General features: G+C 40.7%; 1 protein-coding gene across 1 annotated transcript in view; it reads left to right on the top strand.

Annotated features, from left to right (window-relative positions):
* VWC2L (von Willebrand factor C domain containing 2 like) overlaps positions 1 to 26,381 on the top strand; it is a gene marked incomplete at its 3' end in the record, with an annotated part of 149,977 nt that extends 123,596 nt beyond the window's left edge. Inside the window, exon 3 of the mRNA XM_082631277.1 lies at positions 26,233 to 26,381. Coding sequence (XP_082487403.1) covers positions 26,233 to 26,381 — 149 coding nt within the window. The remainder of the gene's footprint in view (positions 1 to 26,232) is intronic.
* Positions 26,382 to 26,709: the final 328 nt, after the last annotated feature.

The following is a 26,709-nucleotide window of genomic DNA, read 5'->3' as shown; positions in this document are numbered from 1 at the left end:
ATAATAATAAACAGCCACCAGAAGGGAAGTTCAGCTGCAGAAGAGCTGCGTGGTTGTTTTATCTTGCTCAGGTGGGAGAAGGCGTTCATTATGGGACAGTGTTGGCTCCCCGGGGCGAATAGAATGCCGATGACAGTCTGCCTGGCTTTAATGGCTTCCCGGCATCTTAGGTGGCTCTGGCGGTAGATTAGTAACAGAGTCCCTTCAGCTTGTCCTTGAGTGCAGCACAGTTAAATCTGGGGAAAACAAGCTGTGATCACTGGGGACGATTTGCATCTGATCATTTGTACACAGCCCACCAAGCTTCCAGGCAGCCTGGAAAATAACACCAACACCTTCAAACCCCGACCAGGAGCGCAGAGCCTCTCAGGCGCCTGACCCAGCAGCTGTGTGTCTGTCTGGGGACGAGCATCACCAAGTGCCTCTCCATCTTCCATGCTTGGTGCATCAGTGAGCAATCACTGATGCTGACAAGACTTGATGGTCCTAACACAGGGGTGGGAGCAAAGTTGAAGTGACTGCAAACTTCTCCTGCTGCTGCCTGGCTCCGATTGCCCCTGACATCATTCAGAAATGTGCAGTTAATGCAAGATCCAGATGCCGGTGCTAGAGCTGAGGAGGCCATTCCTATTTTAGTGAGTGTCCACCACGGGGTGGCTGGGTGCCCCAGGCAAGCGAAAATTGCTGCGGGCATCCATCAAAACAAGCTCTCTGCATCTGATTATCCCCCTAGTGTGTCTCTCTTATGCCCTTTCCAATTTTTCAACCTTCATCCTCTGTCTGGCTTTCCCACTCTAGGAATGGATTTATCCCAGGGGTGATTATAGCTAATGGTTGTACAATTTTCGTACACTTTCATCCAAGACAAGGTTTTATATAAACCTTCCCATTACCGACACATGTGCACAATTTAGAAACCATGTGCCAACTTGAGGTTCCTTTATTCAGCAAACATATCTTGCACGCCTATCCTGTGTTAGACTGTCACTGTATCACACTAAGTCCTTTTCTTTGTAAGTTCCTGATGGTTCTCATTGAAAAATCTAAATCTTACTCATAGAATGACTCGTACCTAAGAGAATGCAGTATTTAGCATGCATCTCCCTGACAGATATTCAGTAGCAACAGCAACCTCGTGACAGCAGCCCTTTGAGGTTAGTGTGAAAACGTGACTTCCAAGTTAAATTACAAAAAGACCCCTCCCCATGTTCCTCCGAAATTCTTAAAAAGGTTGAACAGGAGTGATTTCATTCAGATGTGTTCAAACATAATTTCCAACCGAGCCAAACTTTGATTCATTTTTGAGGCCTCTCAATTCTCCAGGGAGTTTTCCTTGAAATATATTTGGTTTAACTACAAAAACTATACTGATCATGACAGTAATTTCATGTGGGTGTGGTTCAATTTAATAGAAATCATAGGGAAAACCTAATTCGATTTCACAACTTAAAAAGTTAATCAAGCGAACTGAATCAATATGATCAGGTTCTTCCCTTCTCATTTCATAAACAGGGGTTTTTCAAGATAGTTATTGAATAACCAACAAAAAGTATTTGTCTTATCCAGAGCACTTTCCAGAAATACAAACTATGTTGTATTTGCTCCCAGAAAACTTATAGGTTAGTCATCCTCTAGCAGAATACACTGACCAAAGAAAGCAAGAGAAACGAGAGAGGAAAATAAAGATGGTTGGCAAGGTCTCAACTTAACTGAATAAACAAGGGAATTCCAAATAGTGTCCTACATGCCCTCTCAAATCCAAAACAGTCTGGCTAATTCCAAAGTGCTAAGTGGTTCCTACAGGGCATTAAGAAATCCTGGCTTTCAGCCAGATCTGCCAAATGGCTTCACTTTCACTGTGTTTCTGGGTAAGAGGAAAACCTGGAGTCTTTATGGTGCACCTAGAAAGTGTGATTATTTGCCAATATTGTGACTATGGAAATAAGAGTACCATAGCACTCTTCAAGTTATGGAAATGTTTTCTTACTTATTTTATTTGATAAACTTGCAACCCTATGAGGATAAAAATACAGGAATGATATTCCTATCCCTGTCTAAAAATGAGGATTTAAGATTCAGAAAGATTATATAGCTGAAAAGACACAGAACCAAAATTAGAGCTCCTGGCCTCTGATTCCAAGTCCGTTGCTTTGTGTTCATTTAAGGGGACAGGGGAGGGACTCCAGACATGAACAGCCAAGGCCTAGCATTCAGAATATTCCGGGGCATGTGTCTGTACAGGCATAGAGATGTGTCCTCAGAGCTGCTGGTCCATTTTGTAGCTAGAACCCAGTGCTGTGAGAAGATCTGGCTAGTAAAGCCTTCAAGAAGGTAGTAGCTGCCACCAGCAAGCAGCCAGTTGGAGCCACTGACCCAAACTGGATAGCACAGTGCCTCTCTTCAGCCCCTCTGTAATTTACAAGTTCCTTAGGCCTGGTAACCTTCCAAGAACCCCCCTTACACCTGGCTGTCTTTCCTAGGACATTCCAGCCTAAGACTGGTGCCCCTGATACTCCCTGACCCACACGCCACTCCATCCTCATAGTTGGGTAAAGACTCTCAAGCCAAGACTTGGTAACCAACAGGTGACTGAATAATGGTGAATGGTGCAGGGATCTGACATTGACCTTTGGGAAGTCTTTTAACCTCTCTGATTTCCAATTTTCTTGTCTATAATGGGAGATATTTCTACATTCTTTGCAAATTTTCTGAGAAGATTACAGAACTTAATGGATTAATCTCTTAGATTGTACTATGGATCAGGCATTATTTTATGTCTTTTGGCAACACTATGAGGTAAGTACTAGTATGCCATTTTGCAAGATGAGAAAACTACAGCATAGACAAAGTAAGTAACTTGATCAAGAGTATGCAACTAGTAAGTAGCAAAACTGAGATTTGAACCCAGGCTCCCAAATTCACTATGCTATGCTGCTTCCCAATTATCCTGATTTTTCACATACTCCATGTGACTTAAACTGTAAAATAATGTTTATTACTTTGGATAGCAGGATGTAAAATGCCCAGTCTCCAGGAATTCATCGCTAAATGCATCTTCTAGCAATAATAAGGTAGCTGCTATGAAGAGTATGGGATGTATGTATTCTTCAATAGAACTTTGGAGAATTATAAAATAGACTATAAAAGCAAAGTAGTAAAATAGTCAAAGTCATTCTGGAAAGCTTAATTATCTACAGCACAGGTATTTTGTAAAGATTAGTTAAATAGGAAAAAAAACCTACCAGGTACTTCAGATGCACTGGCATGTGCTATATCTGTGTATGCTTTCACGTTAAAAGCTGTTACTATTAATTGCTCATCCTTAAGTAATATCTCTGCCAACACGCTGCATAACAGCGCTATCCAAGCTGTTGTAGAAAATATAGAATTATCCATGGCTGTTGCCTGGTGGATTAATGACATAACTTATATTTAACCAAGTACCATAGTAGCACATGATCATTGTAAAGGGTGTGTTTTGAACAAGACATCGTTCTGCTCAAAACACAAAACGTATTTGTGACAGTAATACTAAGTCTAAGCAAACATTGCATCTTACATGAAACAAAATGTTTTTCTAAATAATGTGATATTTCTGTTTCAGAGCTAGCAGAAAGCTAAAAGCACTGATACCTCTCCTGAAAAAACTTTCTCTGTGGCAATTTTATAAGGTTGTTTTGGTTTTTTTTTAAATTTCAGCCAAATTGAAAATATGGTTAAAAAAAAAAAACTTTCTTGGTAGAGGATCAGAGAAAACAAGAAATTCCATAAACATCCTTGACAACAATGTTCCAAGAATCTCACCACAAAGACAACTGTGATGTCCCACTGGTCCTCACGATACAATTAGAGGAATACCTGATTTTCCACACTCCTACACCTTAGAGGGAAAATAATCCGTGAAATCACTTAATCATTCAGCATCAACTGATTCGAATTTTTTACACTGGAACTAACAAAAATAACTGAGGGATGCTCACCAAAAATAATTCTCTTCCTGTAAGCTATTTCTATATTCACTCTCCTCTCACCTCCATCTCTAACCCTACTCACTAACTTATGGATTTGATTTGCAATCTCATGCCAGAGCATAAATTTAGCCTGCTTGGGGTTGAATGGGGGAGGTAATTTGTATAAACAAGAGAGAAACAACCCTAGCATAGCTCTAGGAAATTAACTGCCCCTAAAACCATCTAGCAAGCTAAGCCTTAATCCTCTCTTCTTTCTCGTGATGTTGAATCTTTCAATTCCTCTTACGGTTGGACCCATTTACTAAGCAGTGAGAAGGAATCGCTGTGGCATTTGGCACAAAGGTATTAAGATATACAAAACTTCAGTTTGATTTTACCATATGTTCATTGTGCTATTTTTCTTTCAAGCAAATGCTCTCTAGATCTTGTTTGCTGAATCTTTTAAAATCTCCTAGATTCTCCTGAATTCTAACGTTTTCCTTCCTTTCTCAGTAACGTTCTAATGGGGAACATGCAAAAGCTCTGTTTTATTCTAGAAATGGCCACAGTAGGAGTAATAGTGCACTTCTACGTGGCAGATGTCATTAGTTTCATAAAAATGAAGTGTAGCATTTACAGGCAGGCCAAGTAATTATTGTAAATATCAGATTTTTAACAACAGAAGAATTCATGCCATGTTCGGAAACCTTGTCATTTGACATATGATCATGTTGGCACATTTGAAATGAATGTCATTCTTCCATCCCTGAAGTTCCAGTTTTTATGAACATCATTTTTAGCGAACACTGAGAGCACTGAATGTCACAAACCATGTAAGTGGCTGAGTGAGAAGGGTTTTCATTGGTAGAGCTGGCATGTTCAAGTGATTCTTTGCCAAAACCAAGAGTCACAGAAGGAATCCCAAGGAGAATGATACCCTATTTTTAATACCAAAGGCAAAACCTCCTTTCAGGAGTATATTTAGATAAATGCTACAATCATTTACTGAACTTCTGTACACTGTGCTGAGTGCCTTTGTGATGTTCAAAGTCCAGCATGGACATGAACTTGTAAATAAATATCCTTCTGTGACAGATGTCGCAATAGAGAACAGAACCCAGGTCAGGGAAGGTCCTATAGGGAGGATGGGCAGTTGGAACTGGTGGCATTTTGTTAATTGGGGTCTGAAGAACCCCTTGAATGCCACTGTATGTATCCAGGAATGATTTGAGGGCTTGAGTAAATTCTAGGAAAACAAATAGAACTCTTGGGGTTACATCCTCAAACCTTTGAGTTTACACTGTCCTAAAATCCTTGAATCAACCGTAGAACTCAAGCAAGAGTAGCACAAAACAGACAGGTGTAGATGAATCCAGCCTACAGTAAGCTGGAGAACATTTTACATACACAATCTGGGACAAGGTAAAATTTACGAGGGCTGACAGCATAGGAGGTATTCAAAGATTTTTCACCAAGTGATCTGTGATTCTTAACATCTGTGCTCCTGGCTTTATTTAAAAAATAAATGCTACAATTAATTTTTTTAATGATAAATACCAGCCTCAATATGAAAGTTACTGGGGAGTAAGAGACCAATTGAGCAGCACTCGTTGAAGATCATGCAGAACAAAACTCAGCAAAATCTGACCTAGCTTTCTCCACTAGTAACAGGACTCAATCATTAAAGTGTTCTAAGTACATTCAATGTCACAGATACCCAAAAGTACAGAAATTCATGGGATGCAAATAAGTAAAACACATCCTCTAAGTACCTGGGTTTTAGTGGAAAACAGTCTTGCCAAGACCTCATTCATTCTCAGCTTAGTATGACCACTCTCCCATATTCACAATTGGAAGCAAATTATTTTGTCCTGAAAAAGCACAGTGTATGATATACAGTAGGCATTGAGTAGAGCTTGTTGAGTGAATCCATAAAAACATGAAGGTTTTCCTCTTCTGTATGCATGAGAGTTTTTATTTCTTCTTCCAGCTTCTTTATATTGATTTAGGTTTCACAATGAGTCACACCAGTTCATTTGAATTCTGCTTTCTTCAGTGTCTTCTCAATTTGGAGGCAATGCTAATGTAATTCTAGGGTTGTCATTAAATCTACAAAAATCCTATGACTCACGAATGTTTTCCTCTCTGGGGCTCGTCGCTCAGAGTACACTAGCAGAGCAATTAGTCACTTGCACTACTCAGAACTTGTTAGTTCTGTTAAGCTATGTGACTCACCGTCTCTCCTTGTGTTATGGGTGTTTCATCACTACTTGACAACACAAGGCTTGTCATTTATAAGCTTAAAACATTTACACAAGTTTGTAAAAAATGTTATGCCAATATGCTCTAGGATCTGCGTGGGCATTTTTTTAAAAAAACTGCATTTGGCAGAGATGATGTACTTTTGATTTCTGAAAATGAACAGGGCAAGCCAGGACTTAAATTCATAAATAAATTTTCATGTTTTCCCTACAGGATATAAATACTCTAAAATGCTGCCTGCAAATTCAGATCTGAGCAGGGAATTCAACCAAATCCAGTGGATCAAAGTCCCATTCTGAGAGCATAGAAGAATCCTTGATTTAAGTACACAGAAAGCAGGTCAGGGCAGACAACAAATGCTTCAGTCAAATCTAACCACGTTGTCAACATAGACAATTTGCCAGTGGCCACCACAATAACCTGCTTAAGAAGGGCAACTTTTTTGACCTTCTGTGTTTAAGGTGGACCAAATTTTACCCCTCCAGAGATTCTTTTTAAGAGAACTAATAACAGCACTAGTAATCAATATACAGTTTGAAATTCTTTTAAAATCCACTGGGAAATACTGCTTGATATCTAAGTTGACCCTTCCTGATCTAGCATCATCTGCAAGTTGACTCAAGGGGTGGTGTTCTAAAATCAACGTGTAGGCTGGGCTGCTGCATTCCCCTAGGCATCAGGGAAGACTCTGTTTGCTTGCATTTCCTAGCTCCTAGAAGTCACCGGCATACTTGATTCATGACCCCTTTCTCTCATCACTCCAATCTCTTGCTTCCCTAATCACATGTCCTACTACTGACCCTTATCCTCCTGTTCCCCTTGTATAAGAACAATTGTTATTATGTTGGGCCCATGTGGATAATCCATGATAATCTCCCTATCTCAAAATCCTCAATTTAATCACATCTGTAAACCCCCTCTGATCACATAAGGTCACATATTCACAGGCTCCAGGGATTATGATGTGAACATTTCAAGGAGGCCATTATTCAGCTTACCACAGGTGGCAGAGCAAAGGGGACACAAAAACAGAAGCTCCACATACTTAGGACATTATACCTCCCTCAAAAGCATCAGAGAACCACAAATGAAAAGAAGCAATTAGGACAACATTAAGTTCTGCCACTGGAAACAAGCTGTATTAAGAAGTTGGCCTAGCCACATATTTATGTTGTGAAAAATTGGGACCTGTCTAGAAATATAGGGTGCATTTCTTGAATCTTCCTTCTTGATTCCTAATCAAGACATCCTTGACGCCCCTTCTGTTGTCTTATCCATGTGCCTCTGCTAAGGTTCAGAGAAAAACACCGACTAGATCAGAGACTTTACTTCCTAAGCTCTTTCATGATCACTCTGCAAACTTTCTGATGTGAAGAAGTAACAAACTCAGATATGCAAATGTTTTTAAAGTGCCCAGTTCAGTGTTTAGAACCAAGTTGGCTCAAAAACCTGCGTGTGAAATGTAAGTGTTGCACAAATGCTCTTTATTGGTGGAATGCTCCAGGAAGTACAATCCCTAGGGCTCTGCTGTACCATTTGGAATGAAAATGGGCATCACAGGAAAACTCAGGTGTATCTAAAGGTCAGTGGAATTTCAACCAGATGTTTTGCTTCCCCACCAGAGACTTGGCAGTAGGAGTGGTTTATAATTTCCACTTGGGGGAAATAAATGTAAACATTTTTAATAATATGTTTCCATTTCAACCTTGGCTCTTCCTTAAAGTTCAAAACAGTCTCATATTCATTTTTCTTCTAGCGTATTCAACCAATGTTTATTACCATAAGTATAGTAGTTTAGAATTTCTAAAATTGATCACTCCCCACCTTTCACGTATCATCACCATCCCCTTCCTCTTCCCTGAACCTGTTTCTCTCTCTGCCCATCTCAGTGAATGGCATTACCTGTGTCACCCAATCCAGAAACCCAGAGTGAGCTACAGCCTTCTTCCCCTCTCTCATCCCCACTCCAAGGTCATTAAATTCTACACTGTAGTATTTAAATGTCTTTCCTGTCCATATTTAAAGTTATGCCTCATTTCAGACGCTTGTCTCTCAACTGGACGAACACAATGGTTTTGTAACCCATGTCCTTGCTCTCATCTTACACATCTCTGTTCAGTACTCCACTCACTGGACTGGACAGCGTGAGCTTCCAGAAGATGCATATCATATCACTTCCCTACTTTACTTTTTAGAGACTGCCTATCTTAGAGGTTAAAATACAGACATTTAATTTTGGTCTAAAAGGCATTTCATAATCTTCTACCAGTCCTCTCTCTAGCATACTCTACCCTATTCCTGAACCCTGTGATTCAGCTAGAAAACCTTCTCTTTGCTCAGCAATGCAACAAAAATTAGCAAGACAGCTCCTAATATTCACAATTTTACAGTCTCTTAGAAGGGATGAAAGTACTGAGCTATGTTAAAAATAGAGAGAAAGAGACACACACACACACAGTTGAACCTTGAGCAATGTGAGGGTTAGGGGCATCAACCCTGTGTAGTGAAAAATTTGTGAATAACTTTTATAGTTGACCCTCCATATAGGCAGCTCCTCTGTATCTGTATTCAACCAACCATGGATTGTGTAGTACAATAGTATTTATTATTGAAAAAAAATCCACATATAAGTGGACCAGCGCAGTCCAAACTTGTGTTGTTCAAGGGCCAACTGTATAGTTAAATAGTGTCATAAGGGAAGAACAAAGTGCTTTGAGGTTCAAAAGTTAAAGAAAAAACATTTGGGTGAAGAATCAGTGTAATATTCATAAAACATACTTCCTGTAAAAATTTTGCAAATAGTTATTTTAAAAAGGGCATTCAAGGTAGCAAAGAATATCATTCTGATCTTTTAAAGCCCCCAGCCAGATCTTACGAGTCTTCTTATTCCCGTTTAAAGAATTGAGAAGCCATAGTTGATAGCACAATGAAGATGCTATTTTAGTGGGCAGTTTCAGTGCCTGGAGCAGCCTCAGACTCTAGTTCGATAGGTGACTAGGGGAGAGAGAATAGTGAATGTTTTAAATGTGTTATTTGTAAAACACACAAACAAAAACACTGCAGTGAGAAGGGAGAGCTTTTTTTGGATGAGTGGCCACTGTTGCTGGCAGTGTAATAGTTCTCGTTTCTATAAATAACTATGATTGATGCCCATTTCCTTCCAGTCTATCAGCTCCCATTGATGTTCACTGACTTCTCTTTCCAACAGAGACCCTGTGGTTCATTCATTCACCCTCTCTCTTGCTGACTTCCACTTTTGCTAAAACTCCAAACTTACATCAACCTAAGTGTCTGCCCACTCCTATACCAGCCCTAGGCTGTTGGAGACATCCACACAAGCATTCATATACAGAGCACAGTAAGCTCAGGGTTTCTTTCTCTGTCACTTTCAGTGCTACCCATTCAGACCCCACTAGCCGGCTCTCTTTTACTACATGCACTGCCCCCTACTTATTCTCAGTAAATCACTTCACTCCCTCACAGCAAAATGACATAACATCATTTTAACTCCCTTCTTGGTCAACATCAAGAAACTTATCTGTCCTTATCTTCCTATCTATCTCAGGAGAATGTTCTTTCTGTTAAAAGGTGGATTCTGGTTGCATAAATCTAGGGCAGGGCCCGACATTACTTTTTTCTAACAAGCTCTCTGCTGATGACTTTGCTGCTGGCCCTAAGGTCATGGTACTTCGATGAACAACTCCTAGAACTCATCCCTATCAGAACATCCAGAACTTCCTCTTCTCCAAACCTGCAATTTTCCCTTCACTAGGGGCTTTTTCCTCTAAGCACATAGATGGGCACATCTCCTGATGTTAAAAACAGGAGCAATAACAAAACTCAGAAGTTGACTGAATTACTCAATTCCAGCCCAGTACGTTCTCTCCCTCATCACTTAGCCCTACATTTCACCTTCTTTTCAAAACATGTTTTCTTGAATGTGTAGTTTACATATTTTTGTGCACACATCACTCTTAAACCCACTGATATCAAGCTTCATCCCCACAATGACGTGGAAATGCTTTTGCCAAGGCCATCCAGGGCCTGCTGGATACTAAATTTAATGGATATGTCCAACCCTTATTTTATTTAACATCCAGCAGAACTGACTCCTTATTGAAATCTTCTTCTCCATTAACTTCTGCTATACGTCTTACTCCCATCTCTATAACCATTCATTCACACACCACTCTCAGAGCTCCATTCCTCTACTCATGACGTAAATGTTAGTTCCTTGGGGTTCTGTCAATAGTAATCTTCCCATTATTTACTCTCTCTCTTCCTGAGAAGCCACTTTCATGTATTCAATCACCATCTATATCCCGAAGACTTCTAAATTAATTGGTGCTTCCAGTTCAAATATCTCCCATGAGATCTCAAGCCATAGATCGCACTACTTACTCGAAGCTTTCCACTTGTTATAAGCTAAAGACATTTGAAGCTCAATATGTCTAGAACTGAACTCTGGACCTTCCACCTAAACTTGCCTTAGTTCCTATATTTCTTCTTTCCGTGGAAGATACTACCTGCTAGCCAGTACATAAGCAAAAAATATGGACATCATCTTATTTCCTTTCTCTTCCATATCACTTACATCCACATTCTATTAATTCTCCCTTTAAGATCACCCCAATTTATCCCCCCTTCTCCATTCCTACAGCCACTGGTTCTGTGTGGACCTTCCCCATTTCTTTCCTGGAGCAATTACTGCTCTTGCTTCCACCAGGCTGGGGACCTTCCAAACCCACCTCACACAGCAGCAGGAGCAATCTGGCTGAAGCATAAGTATGGTTACAGCCCTCCACCATTTAAAAATTCTTCAGTGTTCCCACAGTGCTGTAATAGTAAAGTCCATTCTACTCAGTACAGCTTACAAGGTCTTCCAGAACCTGGCCACTGCCCTTCTCTTCCAGTTTCAGCTCCCTATTCTCCTCCTGGGACCCTAAGCTCCAACTCTACACAATTTCTTACATTTCTCCAATGGGCCATAACCCCTTATTTGCTTATGCCACTAACTTCCCCACTCACCACCACACCGTCCTGATTCTTTACCAAAATTTTTCCCATTCACCCCTCATGATTCATTCAGTCTTTGCATCTCCAGAAAGCCTCCTTCTTCCTCTGTTTTGATTAGGTTCCCTCACACATCCTCCTGTAAAATCCTATTTCTAACTTTGTACTTGCCTCACTCCCTCTAGAGTATACCCCATTGAGACTTGGGAATATGTCTTGTGCTCACTGTATCTCCAGGGATGTGCACAGTCTCTGGCATATAGGAAGGTTTCAATAAATGCTTTTGAATAAATGAATAAATAAACTATCCTTAATAACTGACATCTGTCCATTGGCAATTTCTGGGAAGGCAACAGATTAAAGGGTATTTTTGAGATAAGAATGGTGGTATTTGCACCTGAGATAGACCACCCTGATCTCTCTTCTCTCCACCCTCCCCACCTCTAAATGTCTCCTCTAAATAAAGAAAAAATCATTTGCCCGGGAAAGAATAAAATCAAGATTTCTAGACTCCTAGGGGAACAGGCCCTGGTCTATAATTGTATTTTATTTATTTGCTTGTTAGCGCATGAATCTATTTTCAGACAGCTCACTAGGCTTGTCAGTAATATTTTTACCTATAAAACCTTATTCATGGGCTTCCCTGGTGGCGCAGTGGTTAAGAGTCCACCTGCCGATGCAGGGGACGTGGGTTCGTGCCCCAGTCTGGGAAGATCCCACATGCCGCGGAGCGGCTGGACCCATGAGCCATGGCCGCTGAGCCTGCGCGTCCGGAGCCTGTGCTCTGCAACGGGAGAGGCCACAACAATGAGAGGCCCGCGTACGGCAAAAAAAAACAAAAAACAAAACAAAACAAAAAAAAAACCTCATTCATTTTCCAACCTGGAAATAAATGTTGGTGTCTAAAGTCCATTTACATTTATGATTAAAGGCCAGGGTCCCAGCGTGTGATCTGAGTGACCATACAAAATCTATTCTTGGAGACAAAATAACACCTGTGAGTGTCTAGTGCCCATCAGCGATGCAGAGAGTTCCTTTTAAATTTCACGTTTGGAGGCTGATATGCTGCAGCAATTCAAGCTTGGGCCAAACTGATTTTTTTTCTGGCTTAAATTGCATTGTGGACCTCAAGGAAAAGAACAGGAAGAGTTGGCAAATTTACAGCTTTTAAACAAAATTGCCTTAACTTGAGGAGATTCCCTTAATATTGCTTCTTATAAATTTGTTTCTTTTTTTAAGAACTTTCCCATTTCACAGGAATTCAGAAAGTAAAATATCACACACAGGACCTGCTTTAAGCTAAAGTTCTCAAAACAGCGAAATCTTTTTGATGTAAATTCCTTGTGTAATTGGGTACCAAAGCCAAAGTATAGAATGGGAGCTGGAATAACAAAGCTCAGACACTGTTATTCATTTTCCATTAACACTCCAATTCTGTCAGCAAAACTAGCGTATTCTAATTTTAGGCCAGGAATCCATACCAGGAGGACTTCCAGTAAATACAAAACAATCTAGCGATTTTCAAAATCTATGGCTTCATTTCCCTTGTTCTCCAGTTTAACTCCTCATCTACAATTTCAACCGCTCTCTTGTTAATATTTCCCATTCCTTTGCTCCTATCATCTCATGCCTGTCAAAACCCCAAAGCTGGAGAATAGCTAACCACTTAATATCCAGGGTACACTATCTACTAACTATTCTCGGTACTTTATGTGTATTTACTCATTTAAGAATCTCAACAATCCTATCAGATGTGTACTCTTGTTATTCCCAGTTCACAGATGAGGAAATGGAGAATAAGTGACTCGCCCAAGGTCACGAGGCTATTCAATGATGCTCTCTGCTAGGGCACTCTTCCACAATATTGCTGGGCTCCAGTGGGAAGATCACAGGAGCAATCAAATGGGTACCACTGCAAATTATAGTCAGCATCCTCATCGGGACCCTCACCCTGTTCGACAATTCCATTATGCTTCCCCAGGCCGCTATCTTTTTCATTCCTGGAATGACTATGTCAACCCTCTCTTTTCCTCATCTTCTCCCTTCACTCTCAGCAGATTAGTATCCCTCCTACTTCCCAAAGAAAATAGAAATTATCAGAAAGAAACTCCTGCAGCTTCCTATCGCCTATTACAATAGAAGAAGTTCCCCCTCTCCCAACTGAGAACACAGAATCCCATGCCCTACTGCTTTCTCAGGGACTCCGTTCTGTCAATTATCTTCCCCCCACATCCCACCTTTTTACATTCAACTCTTCTTTCCCCCTGAGATTCTCACCAGCATTTAAACATATTTCTCTCTCTCTCATCTTAAATATCTTCCCTCAACTCTGGCCTCATTCAGCTACTGACCAGGCTTTCTTTATGTCCACCCCTCCCTCAGCCTTCTGGCTTTTGCCTTTACTACTCCACAGAAAGTGCTCTTGTCAGTTACCAATAAACCTCTCTCAGCCCATATCTCATTTGCCATCTCAGCTGCATTCAACACTGCTTTCACTGCCCTTACCAGAAACATTTCCCTTCCTTTGCTTTTCTGACGCCATGTATGGCTAATTTTTTCTCCTTCCCCTTTGGAGACTTCACTTCAGTCACCTTAGTTGGCTCCAACTGTCCCATCTGCTGTCCTAGGCCCTCTTTCTTCTTGCCCTACACCAAAAGCTCCAGGGACCCCTCATCTATTCCCCTGGCTTCAATTACCACTCATTTGCCAGGGACACCCAACTCTTCCTGGCAGCTCAGTCAATTCTATTCTGCTATTCATCTCCACCTAGATGACTCGTGTGTGTAAACTCAATGTTCCTAACACTAACTGCATTCTCTTTCCTCCAAACCCTGCTCCTTCATCAGTGTCCCATATCCTTGCTTGCAGCAGGAACTTGAGGAGCATCTTCTACCTCATTCCACACATTCGCTCCACCACCAAATCATGTTGATTCAATCTAAATACTGCTCACATCCATTCACTTCTCTCCATTCCCATGGCCACCACCCTAGTCTAGGCCACACTTACCTTTGCCTGGACTAATGTAAGAACTGATTCAATTGGTCTACTTTCTGCAACAGGGCCCTCATCCCTGCTCCAGCTCATTATTTACATTGAAGCCAGCATAATCTAGTTAAAAAGTAAATCTGATGATGGCATGGTTTCAATGCCCTCTAGAAGCAATCCAAAACTTCAAATATAGGTTTTTTTAAATACTAAGAAATTGCTCATACTTATGTCTCTGCTTTTATCTTTGGTCCCCGCTTCCACTGGCTCTCTACTCTGCAGTACCTTAAATGCTTCCCTAAGAGTCAAGCTTTTGTTGCACTTAGGAGATGTTCACATGTAGCTCCTTTGACCCCTCCCTCTCATTATCATCTATCACCTCCTCAAGGCACCCTTCTCTGACTTCTAGACCAAATTAAATCCCCTTAACATGTTTACTATTTTTTACAAATTTTATCCCATTGTTATTTATATTCAGTATCTACTTTTGCCACATCCATACAGGAAGGAAATAGGCCCACCTACTAAACGTTATATTTCTAGACCAGAAATATTCCTAGACTAGACTCAGTATACAGTTTGTGAACCATTTATTTTTACTAATCTTGTTCTCATTTCTGTGCCACAGTTATTAGCTATCTACAGGCATTGTTAGATGAACATTAAAGAAAATGCCATTTTGTTTCTTAATTTACCCATGGCATGCCAAGTAATTCATTACCATGAAAATCATGGAAATGTCAATAGGGTACCTTTGGTCATATGATCCACTAATGAAATAACCTGCTCATCACCATTTTTTTTTTTCGGTTGCAAGACATTTTGTGTCTTTGAACATAGAAAATGAAAATGGAAAGTTTTCTGTTTCATCTCCATTATGAAGTATGCTGTGTGGTAGTGTGTGTGTGTGTCGGTACCCACTTTGTTGACAAGCATACTCCATGTCCCATGCCCCTCCCCCACAGTGAGGACACTACTTCCATTCTAGTACATTCACTCAAGCATTTTAAGGAAATGAAAATAGGTTTGCAATTTTTTCATCAATGAGGTAGGCAGTTTTAAAGATACTAAATTCGCTGTCAGAGATAGAAAGTTTGTTGCTTAAAGAAATTCTATCTTTTATATGAAAGTTAGATAAAACTGAGTAGTACAATCTTTTCTAACCTGTTTCTATCCCAAAGATAAATATATATTATTTTCTTTCCAGTGATAACCAACTTGGTTTTGGAAAGTGAGGTCATCAAAGCATCCAGAATGGTTTCAAATGCCAAGTTTCACACATGACTGATTCTCAAAGCTATCGTGTGGATAAAAATCACACTTAACAAAGAAACACAATAATGACAGCTCAGAGTCCGATGCTGAAATCTGAAAGTAATTGAAGCATTTAACCACCATTTTCTTGCTCAGAGTTTCTCCTCAGGAATGACCCACTGCTAAAAGCTTATGTAGCATGATGAATTCACTGCCATTGGGGTAAGCTTAGTCTATTTTGAGGCATCTTCTAAAACTCAGACTAACCACGCTATCTTCTACAGCTTTTATCTAAGCCTTATCCTAAAGCAAATTTTAGCCTGCATCAAAATCACCTAGAATGTTTATTAAAACACAGAAACACAGATCTTGGACCCCATATGCACAGTTTCTGATCAGTAGGTATCTGGTGGGGCTGGAGAATTTGCATTTCAAAGATATTCTCAGTGATACTATTGATCAAGGGAGCATGTTTTGAGAACGTCTGTCTTAAAGTTATGCCCTTTTCCACAATAGCTAGCATTCCTTCCTCCCAAATTATGTAAAAATTAGTTTCCTCTTGGCCATTCCTAACACCTCTTCATCCTTTTGTAATTCCTTAGAGCCAGTACTGCCCCATAGAAATATCATGTGAGACGTACACTGAGTTTTAAATTCTCTAAACTTAGTTTCAAATTTAAGTAAATTTCCTAAAATTCAATTCTCTATATTAGCCACATTAGAAAGTAAAAAGATGAAATTAATTTTATTGATACATTTTATTTAACCCAATATATCCAAAATATTGTCGCCCAACACATACTTTATATAAAAAATATTAATGAGTGATTTTACTCCTTTTCTCTTACTTTCAAAGACTTACTAATTCCTTGAAGTCTGATGTCTGTTTTTGACATTTACAGAGCATCTCATTTTGGACTAGCCATATCTCAAGTGCTCTATAGGCATATATGGCTAGTGGCTGCTATCGTGGACAGCAGTGCCATAGAAGTTTAGAGTCAAGAAAACTGGGGCACTGAGGGCTCTTCATGGTCTGCCCACTTCTATGACTTTCACTACATTTTCTCAGTTTTAAGATGTACCTGGTTGTCAGACATATTATCGATTTAACAGATTTAAAGGAAAAAAGGAACAATTACAGCATTAAATGTACACATTGATTTTAAAATACATGTCAGTCTAAAACTTCTCTTTATTTTTATATATAGAACCAAATATTTCATGATGCACTTGTTTTCCTCCTGCTACTTGTCCTATCCCCATCTCCTCCCCCATCAGCAATCCCTTCTTCCAGCAAGATAATCCACATTAACAACTTAGTATTTGTGCTTCTTTATTTTTCCTCCATCCTCATATAATTTTATACAAATGTACACACAGAAGTTTGTCTATTTTTTTTAAACAGGATATTATACCCACTTCTCTGCATAATTCTTTTCTTATTCAATAATAATTCATGAAAATCCCTGCAAGTCAGCTAGAGGTTATAGTTCATTCTTTTTCATGGCTACAGAAGAGTCTATGAAGTGGAGTACCATAATTCATTCATTATTTCTGTTATTGCTGGGCATTTACACATTATCCTTTTTTTAAGCACTAAGAAAATGCTATAAAAAAGCAGAAACCTTTAGTTAGATAGGTAGATAAATTGATCAATCCATAGATAGCTATCATTTCCTACTCTCTCTTTAAATTAGCTTGCAGGGACTTCCCTGGTGGCACAGTGGTTAAGAATCTGCCTGCCAACTCAGGGGACGTGGGTTCCATCCCTGGTCCAGGAAGACCCCACATGCCGTGGAGCAACAAAGCCCATGCACCACCACTACTGAGCCTGCACTCTAGAGCCCACGCACCACAACTACTGAGCCTGCGTGCTGCAACTACTGAAGCTGGCGCCCCTAGAGCCCGTGCTCCACAACAAGAGAAGCCACCGCAATGAGAAGCCACGCATCACAACGAAGAGTAGCTCCCGCTCGCAGCAACTAGAGAAAGCCCGCGCAGCAACGAAGACCCAATGCAGCCAAAAATAAATAAATAAATAAATTTAACAAAAAAAAAAATTAAAAAATAGATAGATAAATAAATAAATTAGTTTTCAATCTCTTTGTTAGCCTTTACCTTAGACATTCTCCCACCATATCTGGGCTCTTTATTTCCAACAAATGAAACCAGTTGTCTGTACCATCCAAGCAAATCATTTTTAAATCAATTTCCTAATGAATTCTTCCACAGTCAACAACTGGTTCAGACTAATATATCTCCCCTTAACTCTCCCCAGTCATGCTTTCTCTATTCAGCTGTTCTCTTCAACTGTCTGGCTTCCTGGTAAATAGTAAACAAAGCTGGGGAAAATCCACATAGGAATGATTTTTTTTGTTGTACATCCACTCACTTTGCAAAAAATACTGGTTGACATTAACCATATTAATTTCTTCACTGATATTTTAAAATTAAAAAAAGAAACACAGACTAGGAATCAAAGGTCCTGGAATCCATAAGCTATGCAAAGTAGCACAGATGGTAACTCAAGTAGTAATAATAATGAGAATGATAAATAGCAACAACTAACATTTATTGTTAGTTCATGATAGGCATTGTTCTAAGTACTTTACACGTTAATTCATTTGCTTCTTCAAAATCTCCATAAGGTAAAAACTCTTATTATTTTAATATTATTCCCACTTTATGGCTGAGGACACTGAGATGATACCTCCAGGAAATAGCAGAAGGAGGACTGAAATGTAGACAGTATGACTCCAGAGTTCTATCTGCTCACCTCGAAATAAAGTGCCTCACCTGGGAAATAAGTAAGTAGTAAATCGCCTCACCTCCTCTCTGTTTGAAACTCAGTGCCCTCAGCTGTAAAATGGGTAGAGTAATACCAGCTCTTTCTACCTTTAGGATTGCTGAGAAGAAACATGAAAAACACTGAAAGCTCTAACAAGGGGAGGTCAGCTGGTTTAAGGTTGGAAAATTGGGCTGAGACTATTTCATCATTTGAAGCAAAAACTCACCAGATAGTGTTTTATACAACAGCAAACCAAGCCATTTTCTGACCACACATATCCTGGTGAAGGTGAGACTGGACATATAGGGCCAGCTAATGCAGACTGTGAATGACTCCAGATTCTCACAGCTGCTGATTTGCCTGGAATTAGGAAAAAAGCAGCCAACCTTTACCTCTATTGTGTAGCCTGACCTTGTCCTTCCTCTCTCTGCTCCAGTCTTCGGACTTTGCTTAATAGGAGCACCATGCTATAAATCTTACATACTTAAGGGCCAAAAAACTCTCCAGAGCCCTCACACTGAAATTTGTGTGGGAGTTCAGCAGTACTGAATTTTCAAATAAAATGATTAACAGGCACCTCTTGGGCAGCCTCTGAGAAAACAATCCTTCCTGACTTGCCACCTTAATCTGAGGAAGTTTTTGTTCTCAGGTTTAATAAAATAGTTGGAAAGTAACATAGGGATGAGGGTCTAGAAGCAGGTAGAGAGCAGCACCCCATTCTCCAGTCTGCAAGCTCCCATTAACAACCTGAATCTCATCTCTGCTCTCTGTCCAGGCCTAACTAGGCCACTGGAATGTGCTACTGGGCAGGTTTCAGTCACTTAGTTCAATTTTCACTGCAATCAGCTCTAATTACTTGTTGCTAGAAACATTTTCTCCAAGATTTTAATAGTCGGAAATGGGTTCACCTGATCGGAAGCCTACTTGCTTTTTGGTAGCACAATAACATCTGTCAGATTTCCTGAAGCAGAGAATTAAAATCAGTTAAAAGGATGAACATACTCCAATCCAATTCAATCCCAGACTGATGCCTACAAGCCTCCTATTTGCTGAAACAATGATTTAGATGCCCTGCCAAATAAATATAGGATGTTTATAGCCTAACACAATAGGAATCTGCCTCATTTATTCAGCAGGAAGATCGTTTACAGCCAATTTCTAAAAGACACCAAGCATCAATAATAAATTTTCAAATCAAGGCCAGAAATTGCAATACTTAAAAAAGGCCTGTCAGGCAATATGAAATTGTTGTCAGAAGGAGGGTTTTCAGGGACGCCATATACCAGTTTATAATCCAGAAGTGCCTATAAAATGGTCATGACCATCCTGGCTTTCCAAGTCTCTGGGAAGGAGGAGGCTTGGCTGGGAAGGAGATTTGGGGCAACAAGAACAGGGCATCTCCTACTGAGAGATCTCAGCACCAGCCTGGTGGCCTTTGGAGACGATCGCTAGAGCCACACTTTTTCTCAGCTACAACTGCTTCTTGGGAGCAATTCCTGCTTTGCACTTATGGAGAAGAAGCTGAATAATGCTGCTGGAGGGGCTCAATTCTCTGCCCCACAGGGACTGTGTAGCCAGACCTTCCCTTTACTTACACATGTGTGCATGCCCACACACACATACACAAACACACAGACTTAAACAGGAACTTAAACATCCTAACCTTTTCCCTCTAATCCATCCCATACCATCCCAGGTGCTATTAAAACTTGCAAGAAGGGCTTCCCTGGTGGCGCAGTGGTTGAGAGTCCACCTGCCGATGCAGGGGACATGGGCTCGTGCCTCGGTCCGGGAAGATCCCACATGCCACGGAGCGGCTGGGCCCGTGAGCCATAGCCGCTGAGCCTGCGCGTCCAGAGCCTGTGCCCCGCAACGGGAGAGACCACAACAGTGAGAGGCCCGCGTACCGCAAACAAAACAAAACAAAACAAAAAAAACCTACAAAACTTGCAGGAAATGAAAAGTAGCTCCTACTCACAGGAAGATTGACTTCTGGGACGGAGCCTAGAAAAATGGCTCTGGGTCGCAGCTCAATCACTCACTAGCTGTGTGACTTTGAGAAAGTCATTGATACTTCCGTGTCTCATTGTCTGACCTATAATACACAGGAAATAGTAGCTCATGTGAGGAGGAAATAGGGTTGTGCGTGAAAATTCTTAAAAAGAACTCCCAACGTGTTCACTGAATTCACTGTTGCCAACTGGATCTGGATCTCATCTGAGCTTCCTACCAGAGCAAGCTGGGGAGTCAGGAACAGGAAAGGGTACCATCCTGGCTGACATTGGGAGTGATAGGACACATAGAAAAGCCTCTCCTTGAGGAAAGTAGTCAGAATAAGACCGTTGGTATTTAAGCTCTCCCATTATCTAGCTCTCTGCCTTTTATCAAGTCCCTTCATCTCTCTGAGCTTTACTTTCCTCATGTATGCAATGGGATTCGTGATGACACCTTACAGCATTATGGTGAATATGAAACAAGAAAACATATATGAATATGTTCTGTAAACTCTAACGAATGTTCCCTCCCTGGGTCTAGGCCCTCAACTACACTGCCTTGTTTATTTTCTTCATAGCTCAGAATGACTTGAAATGTCCTGTTTGTTTTTCTACTGTTTGTCTGATTCACCCCACTAGAATGTCAACTCCCTGAAGGCAGGGACTCTGTCTTAACAGCTGTATCACTCATGCTTAGAGTGGTCTTTTTCTGAATATTTGTTACCTGATTGCTAGACAAGCACACTGGCAGTCAGCCCCAGAGAAAAAATTTTGAAGCAGATGAAATCTGCCCTCATTGACCCCTCTCCCCATCCATCTTAGCATCAGAAATGAACAACTGCCTCCTTCCTGTGACTGGGGAAACCTCTATGTATGAAGAAAGTCTCTCTCTCCCTAGAGAAGCTACAAATGCCAGGTACCCATGTCCCAGCCTCCCTTGCAGCTAGGGTGCAGGAGTTTGACTGGGCTCTGTCCCCAGGCTGACCCGCTGCACACTTTCCACTGAAAGCTAGTGACTTCAAGAAGAACTACACAATCCTCATCCTGGCAAGACTGGTCAGGGAGCTAGCTCTGCTGATGGTCCTCATAGCAGCATCCAGGGTCCTGGGTTGGGAATATTGATGGAGCAGGCTGCTATATCTGCACCCAAGGTGTGTCTTCACTGGGTCATATCTGTGGCATGATATTGGCCCTTGTTCCTGATTGTATTACCTCCAGGCGTGGTTCTTTGGGCTATTCTGGATATTCTCTACATACAACTTTAATTAGTGCTTTTATGCTTGACTTATCCAGGACTGGTTTGTTGCTTGACTGATAGGATCCTCCAATTCCCCAAACAGCCCAGTATCTCCATCAGATTAAAAGTGACCCTGATCCCCTAAGAGACTCCAGCTAAACTGTCTTCCTAGCAATTACCTGCTCCCCCCAACAACCCTTTGCCTTTTTCCAGATGAAATTGCACGTTTCCTGGTGCTTTTTCCCTTAGGACCTTACTTTCTATAAGGGGTAATCTGATCAGTTAATTCAAGCTCATGTGTTAATTGCTGATGCTAATTTAATATTACCCCAGCATTTTAGCAGATACTTTTAATGCCTCAGAGCAAAGGAGAAAGGAATCACACAGTGGCCAGGGCCTGTGAGGGTTCTACTCTTTGTCTGCAATCTCAAAGGTCCTACCTCCATTGAGACATCATGGACAGTCCAAAGATGGGTGCACTGTGGACCAATCACATGGTGACCCTGGTGCAGTTTATGGAATCAGTCTTTACTTCATGATTATCGACGTGCCTGCATATACACAGATGCTTATGTGTGCACATACATACACACACACACACACACACACACGAACCCCTACCTAAATACTTTATTGGCTTCCCATTGCTTTTAACATTCCCAGTAATGCCCTGAACCCTGAGCCCTAACCTAGTGATATAAATGATTACACCATTTGGCTCTCAGGTGGGGAGAGGGGGAGTTAAAATCTTGATTTGTAGCATTTGCTGATTTTAGTGGCATAAATACTTCCCAAATGTTAATTTCAAGCTACCAAAATAATATCAACAAGGTTATAAAATTCCTGAATATTTAATAATGGCTCTCTCAAGCCAACAAGAGTCCCCAGCTTCAGAACACCACTGTTTTCCCAGTCACTTCTCAGTACACTCATCATTCTAAACCCATTGGTTTTTCAACTTCCAACTTCCTCAATGGGTCAAATATTTCTATATTACTAGGGTTAGGCCTGATATATATGTAAGGCCGGATCTATAAGTTCAGAAAATAATTTTGCTTCCAATATATAACTAGTTAGTTCATACTATTTCATTCAGTTAAGCAAACACATACTGAGTTTTTAATATTTGCAAGACACAGTATTAGGCCTGGACCATCAGAAATAACAGATACTCCATTCCTGTTTTCAAGGAACTGACAATTTCAATCTACCTAACAGATGAGACTTCCTGTGCTCTGAAAGATCTCTGAGAGAGAAGGCCTCACCACACTATTGGCAACTGCCACACTCAATTCTCAGTTCGCTGAGTAATTTGTGTGTGTGCTTCTAATTCCTTGAGAATCAATGCATCTCCATTTCCACTTATTCTGGGTGTCAGAAGATAGAATATTTGGTCACCATTCTTCACATAATAAGCCTTCACCCCCTGAGAGCTGAGTTATACCTTTGTCTTCTCTTTCTAGATTAAATAATTCCAATCCCTTTAACCTTTTCTCAGAGGTCTTATTTGCCAGCCTTCAGTTTAATCATTTTCACTGCACCCTCTGGAGTCTCTCCAAGTCTTCAGCATTAAAATTTGTTGCTTTTGCCATTGAGGTCACTCTTCTAAGCAACTTATTCTTTCACGTAAACCAAGACAAAAGGAAATCAGCCCCCAAATAAAAGGAAGAGAGTAGATAGAAGGACAGATTTCCTATGTAAGGAATTCATGTAGGACACTCACACGCTGAAAGCAAATAGCATTTATTGTCAGCACTATTAAGGAAAAAGGGCCAAAACCAGAAGAATTTCTAAATAGTGCCAAACATTTTGCTTGACAATTATCTAAATCACTTTTAAGCAGATAAGGCTATTAACAAGCAAATATGGGGCTTGCTTTAGTTACACCTGAAGTTCTCAGACGGGTGCTTATAAAATCACTGTTAATGAGATCAAACAGGAGTTTTTGATTCTGTACAATACCTCTGGCTGCCAAGTAGACTGTCCAGAGGTTACTATGTTATTTACAGGCAGCGCCTTTGACTGGTCAATCCTGGCAAAATGCAAAGGATCTTTCATTTCATTCTGTCAATCAATAGAAACTAATATTTCCTGAGCTGAGAGTGCAGGAATTCTAAATGAGTTTTAAGAAATGATGTACAGAGGCGGATCAAATACATGCTGATCACTGTATGGTAGCAACATATGCCAAAAGGGGCAGATATGAAAACCAGAGCTCTAGTAAAAACCCTCTTCAAGATAAGCACAATGACTTAGAAATCTCTTTTTACCAAGATCCATCCCTGTCTTTTTCTCTTATTGTTCCACTGAGATGAACCTGCCCCCTGTGAGCCAGTGGTGTGCCACACACACACACAAAGAGAGAAAAAGAGAGAGAAAAGGGGGGGGGGAGAGGGGGAGAAAGAGGGAGACAGACGAGAGAGAGTGTGTGAAGATTCTACTGACACATTTCCAAATGCTTTCAAGAAGCTGGGAGGGCTTCCCTGGTGGCACAGTGGTTGAGAGTCCGCCTGCCGATGCAGGGGACACGGGTTCATGCCCCGGTCCGGGAAGGTCCCACATGCCGCGGAAAGGATGGGCCTGTGAGCCATGGCCGCTGAGCCTGCGTGTCCGGAGCCTGTGCTCCACAACGGGAGAGGCCACAACAGTGAGAGGCCCGCGTACCACAAAAAAAAAAAAAAAAAAAAAAAAAGAAGCTGGGAAAACTCTTTCTGGGTAACATTCTACCTGTTCTGTTTCAGGGACTTCTTTGTTTGGGAGCCACTGTTTAGAAAAAATAAATTATTTTCCCATCTGGAAAAGTTAAAAGTATACAGTTAGGGTGAAAACAGTTGGTTGGATATGGAGAAGTGGAAAGAGAGAGACTATTGCTTTCTCTGGGCTAGTTCTGGGAAAACAGTAGTTAGTGTTCATCTAGTTCAAGTTCTGAAGTTAGTATGGCTGTGGTCAGACCCTGTCTGGCTGAGAACCAGCAGGGCTGAGAGAGGTCTGTCAACAGCAGCCATGGGATAACCAGCTACGTTCTGAAGAAGACTCCTTGCCAAGTTCTCTAATAACAGGACACATTCATGATTTGGTGTGGAATTTTCTCAGGGAGGTGTAGACCCAAAGACAGTTCAGGCTATCAAACAATGACTTAAACGCTAAAACTTATGGAATTGATATAGTGATCCTTAAATAATCGGCAATTAAGATGGCCAAGAGCTTATAACCACAGCATCTTAAGAAGAAGCACTTCCTGGGCGAAAGAAGACAGCTCACTAAGCTGTTTAATTTATCTGTGTGGACCCATTATATCCCTCCTATTCTTGCTGGCTCTTCATGCCCAGGCACACACCCCAGGTGTCTGTCCACCTGAGTGAAGGAAAGGCATAGGTACGTAAACGCAGTTGGTAAATAAATGCACAGTTGAGCTCCGGGAGCTCTGAAACAATGGTGATTAAAGCTGTAGCATATTGAATAGTTGTGTGTTGAGAAATCAACACTGTAATGTAATAGTTACCATTTTTAGAAAGGCAAGATTCCAATTATGAAGTGAACTACAAATCACCCCGATTTCATTTATTTCATGGTAAAGATAGTCTCGTAAATCGTTATCAAGTGGTAAGCAAATGAAAGTAGGGCACTGATGTCAATGTATGTTGCCATGCTACTTTGTAGTGGTAATGGCAAGTGGCCAATAATGCTGGATGAATAAATCACTAGTAGACACAACTCAGTGCTCCCTCTATTTATCTAAATACGTACCTCAGAGACTTATACCAAATCATTTCTAAGAAACAGCAATTTGCATCACTCCGCTATAATCCACTGCACCTTGGGAAGCAATCTTTATCCCATCTAAATTTGAGAAATACTATCACCAATACCGAACATGCGCATTTCTACGTTGGGAAGGTTAAAAGAAAACAAAAACCAAAGGGGGCAAAAAACCAGAGAAAATAAAAGGAAAGTAAGGAAAAGAGGAGAAAGATAAGAAGTAAAAAACGGATTGGTGAATTTTAAAAAACATCCATCTTTAACAAACAAGTGATATTTTCAGTAAAGCTTTTCTGAATCTGAAAAAGTAAAATAAAATTCCTGCTGACTTACAAAAGCCAAACCTTTGGGTCATTCTTTAAAGAAATAGATAACCAGCAGATTAAAGGAACTCCATTAACAAAAATCAAATGAACCTCTAACAAAGCTTGTTTGGGACATGAATAAATCATCTGGTCATGAATTATTCATTGTTATCAAGAAACAAGCTGGGATTCCAGGAACTGGGCTTAGGGAAGTGCTAAAACCAGGGAATGAGTGAGTTCATTGTCTCAAACCCACCATGGGAAGGGAGAGGACAGGCCACAGGGTACTGACAAGTGATGCTGACCATGCTAGATGGTTTCAGGGGACACTTTGGCAGCATTTACACCCCAGAGCATAAAGCAAATAGAGTTTAATCCTTACCTTACTTTAGAAAATTGCATGTACTTAGTAACAGACCCTAAGACATTTTGAGCATTGGATCTTTTTTCTTTTGAATGTGTGACATACATGGGGAATATGAGGTGTATGCAAAAGACAGTAGGAGTTAAAAGTTTGCATTTAAGGGAGATGACTAGAAAATTCCTTAAAGATACACTGTTAAGAGTAGTCTGACCTACGCGTTCATGGATTTGGGGGTTGGATTCTTTTTATTGGGGTCGGGAAGAAAGAAAGGGAGCCTCTCAGACTTAATCAACTAATCAGCCTATGTATGTGTTCCAGGTCCAAACTGCTTTGCAGGAACTACGATCATTCCGGCTGGCATTGAAGTGAAAGTGGATGAATGTAACATCTGTCACTGTCACAACGGGGACTGGTGGAAGCCTGCTCAGTGTTCAAAACGCGAATGCCAAGGCAAGCAGACTGTGTAGAACAGATTCCCACCCGATGACGAGCTCTTAGGAGAGAATGCTATGGCTTCTACTCTGCACACGTTTAAAACAAGAGAAAACAAACAAACTCCTGCCAGCTACAACAGGGTCACCAGCAAAACCTTTTAGGGTTGACAAAAGTGAATATTTTACTAAGAGGAAATTTCTCTCTTTCTTTCTTGCTATATAAAATATATATAGCATATAGTTATCAAAACTGCTTTTGTAATTATCCATGCTTGATGGTGACTTGACAACTGGATTTCTGGAACAAAAAGAAAGAAATAGCCTTGTACAGGTTTCTTCTCTGGTGACACCTCTGGCCTGC

Source organism: Mesoplodon mirus (assembly GCF_964341445.2).
Source record: "Mesoplodon mirus genome assembly, chromosome: 8".
Lineage (NCBI taxonomy): Eukaryota > Metazoa > Chordata > Mammalia > Artiodactyla > Ziphiidae > Mesoplodon > Mesoplodon mirus.
The sequence above is the reverse complement of the archived record's forward strand: the minus strand, read 5'-3'. Positions and strand labels throughout refer to the sequence as shown.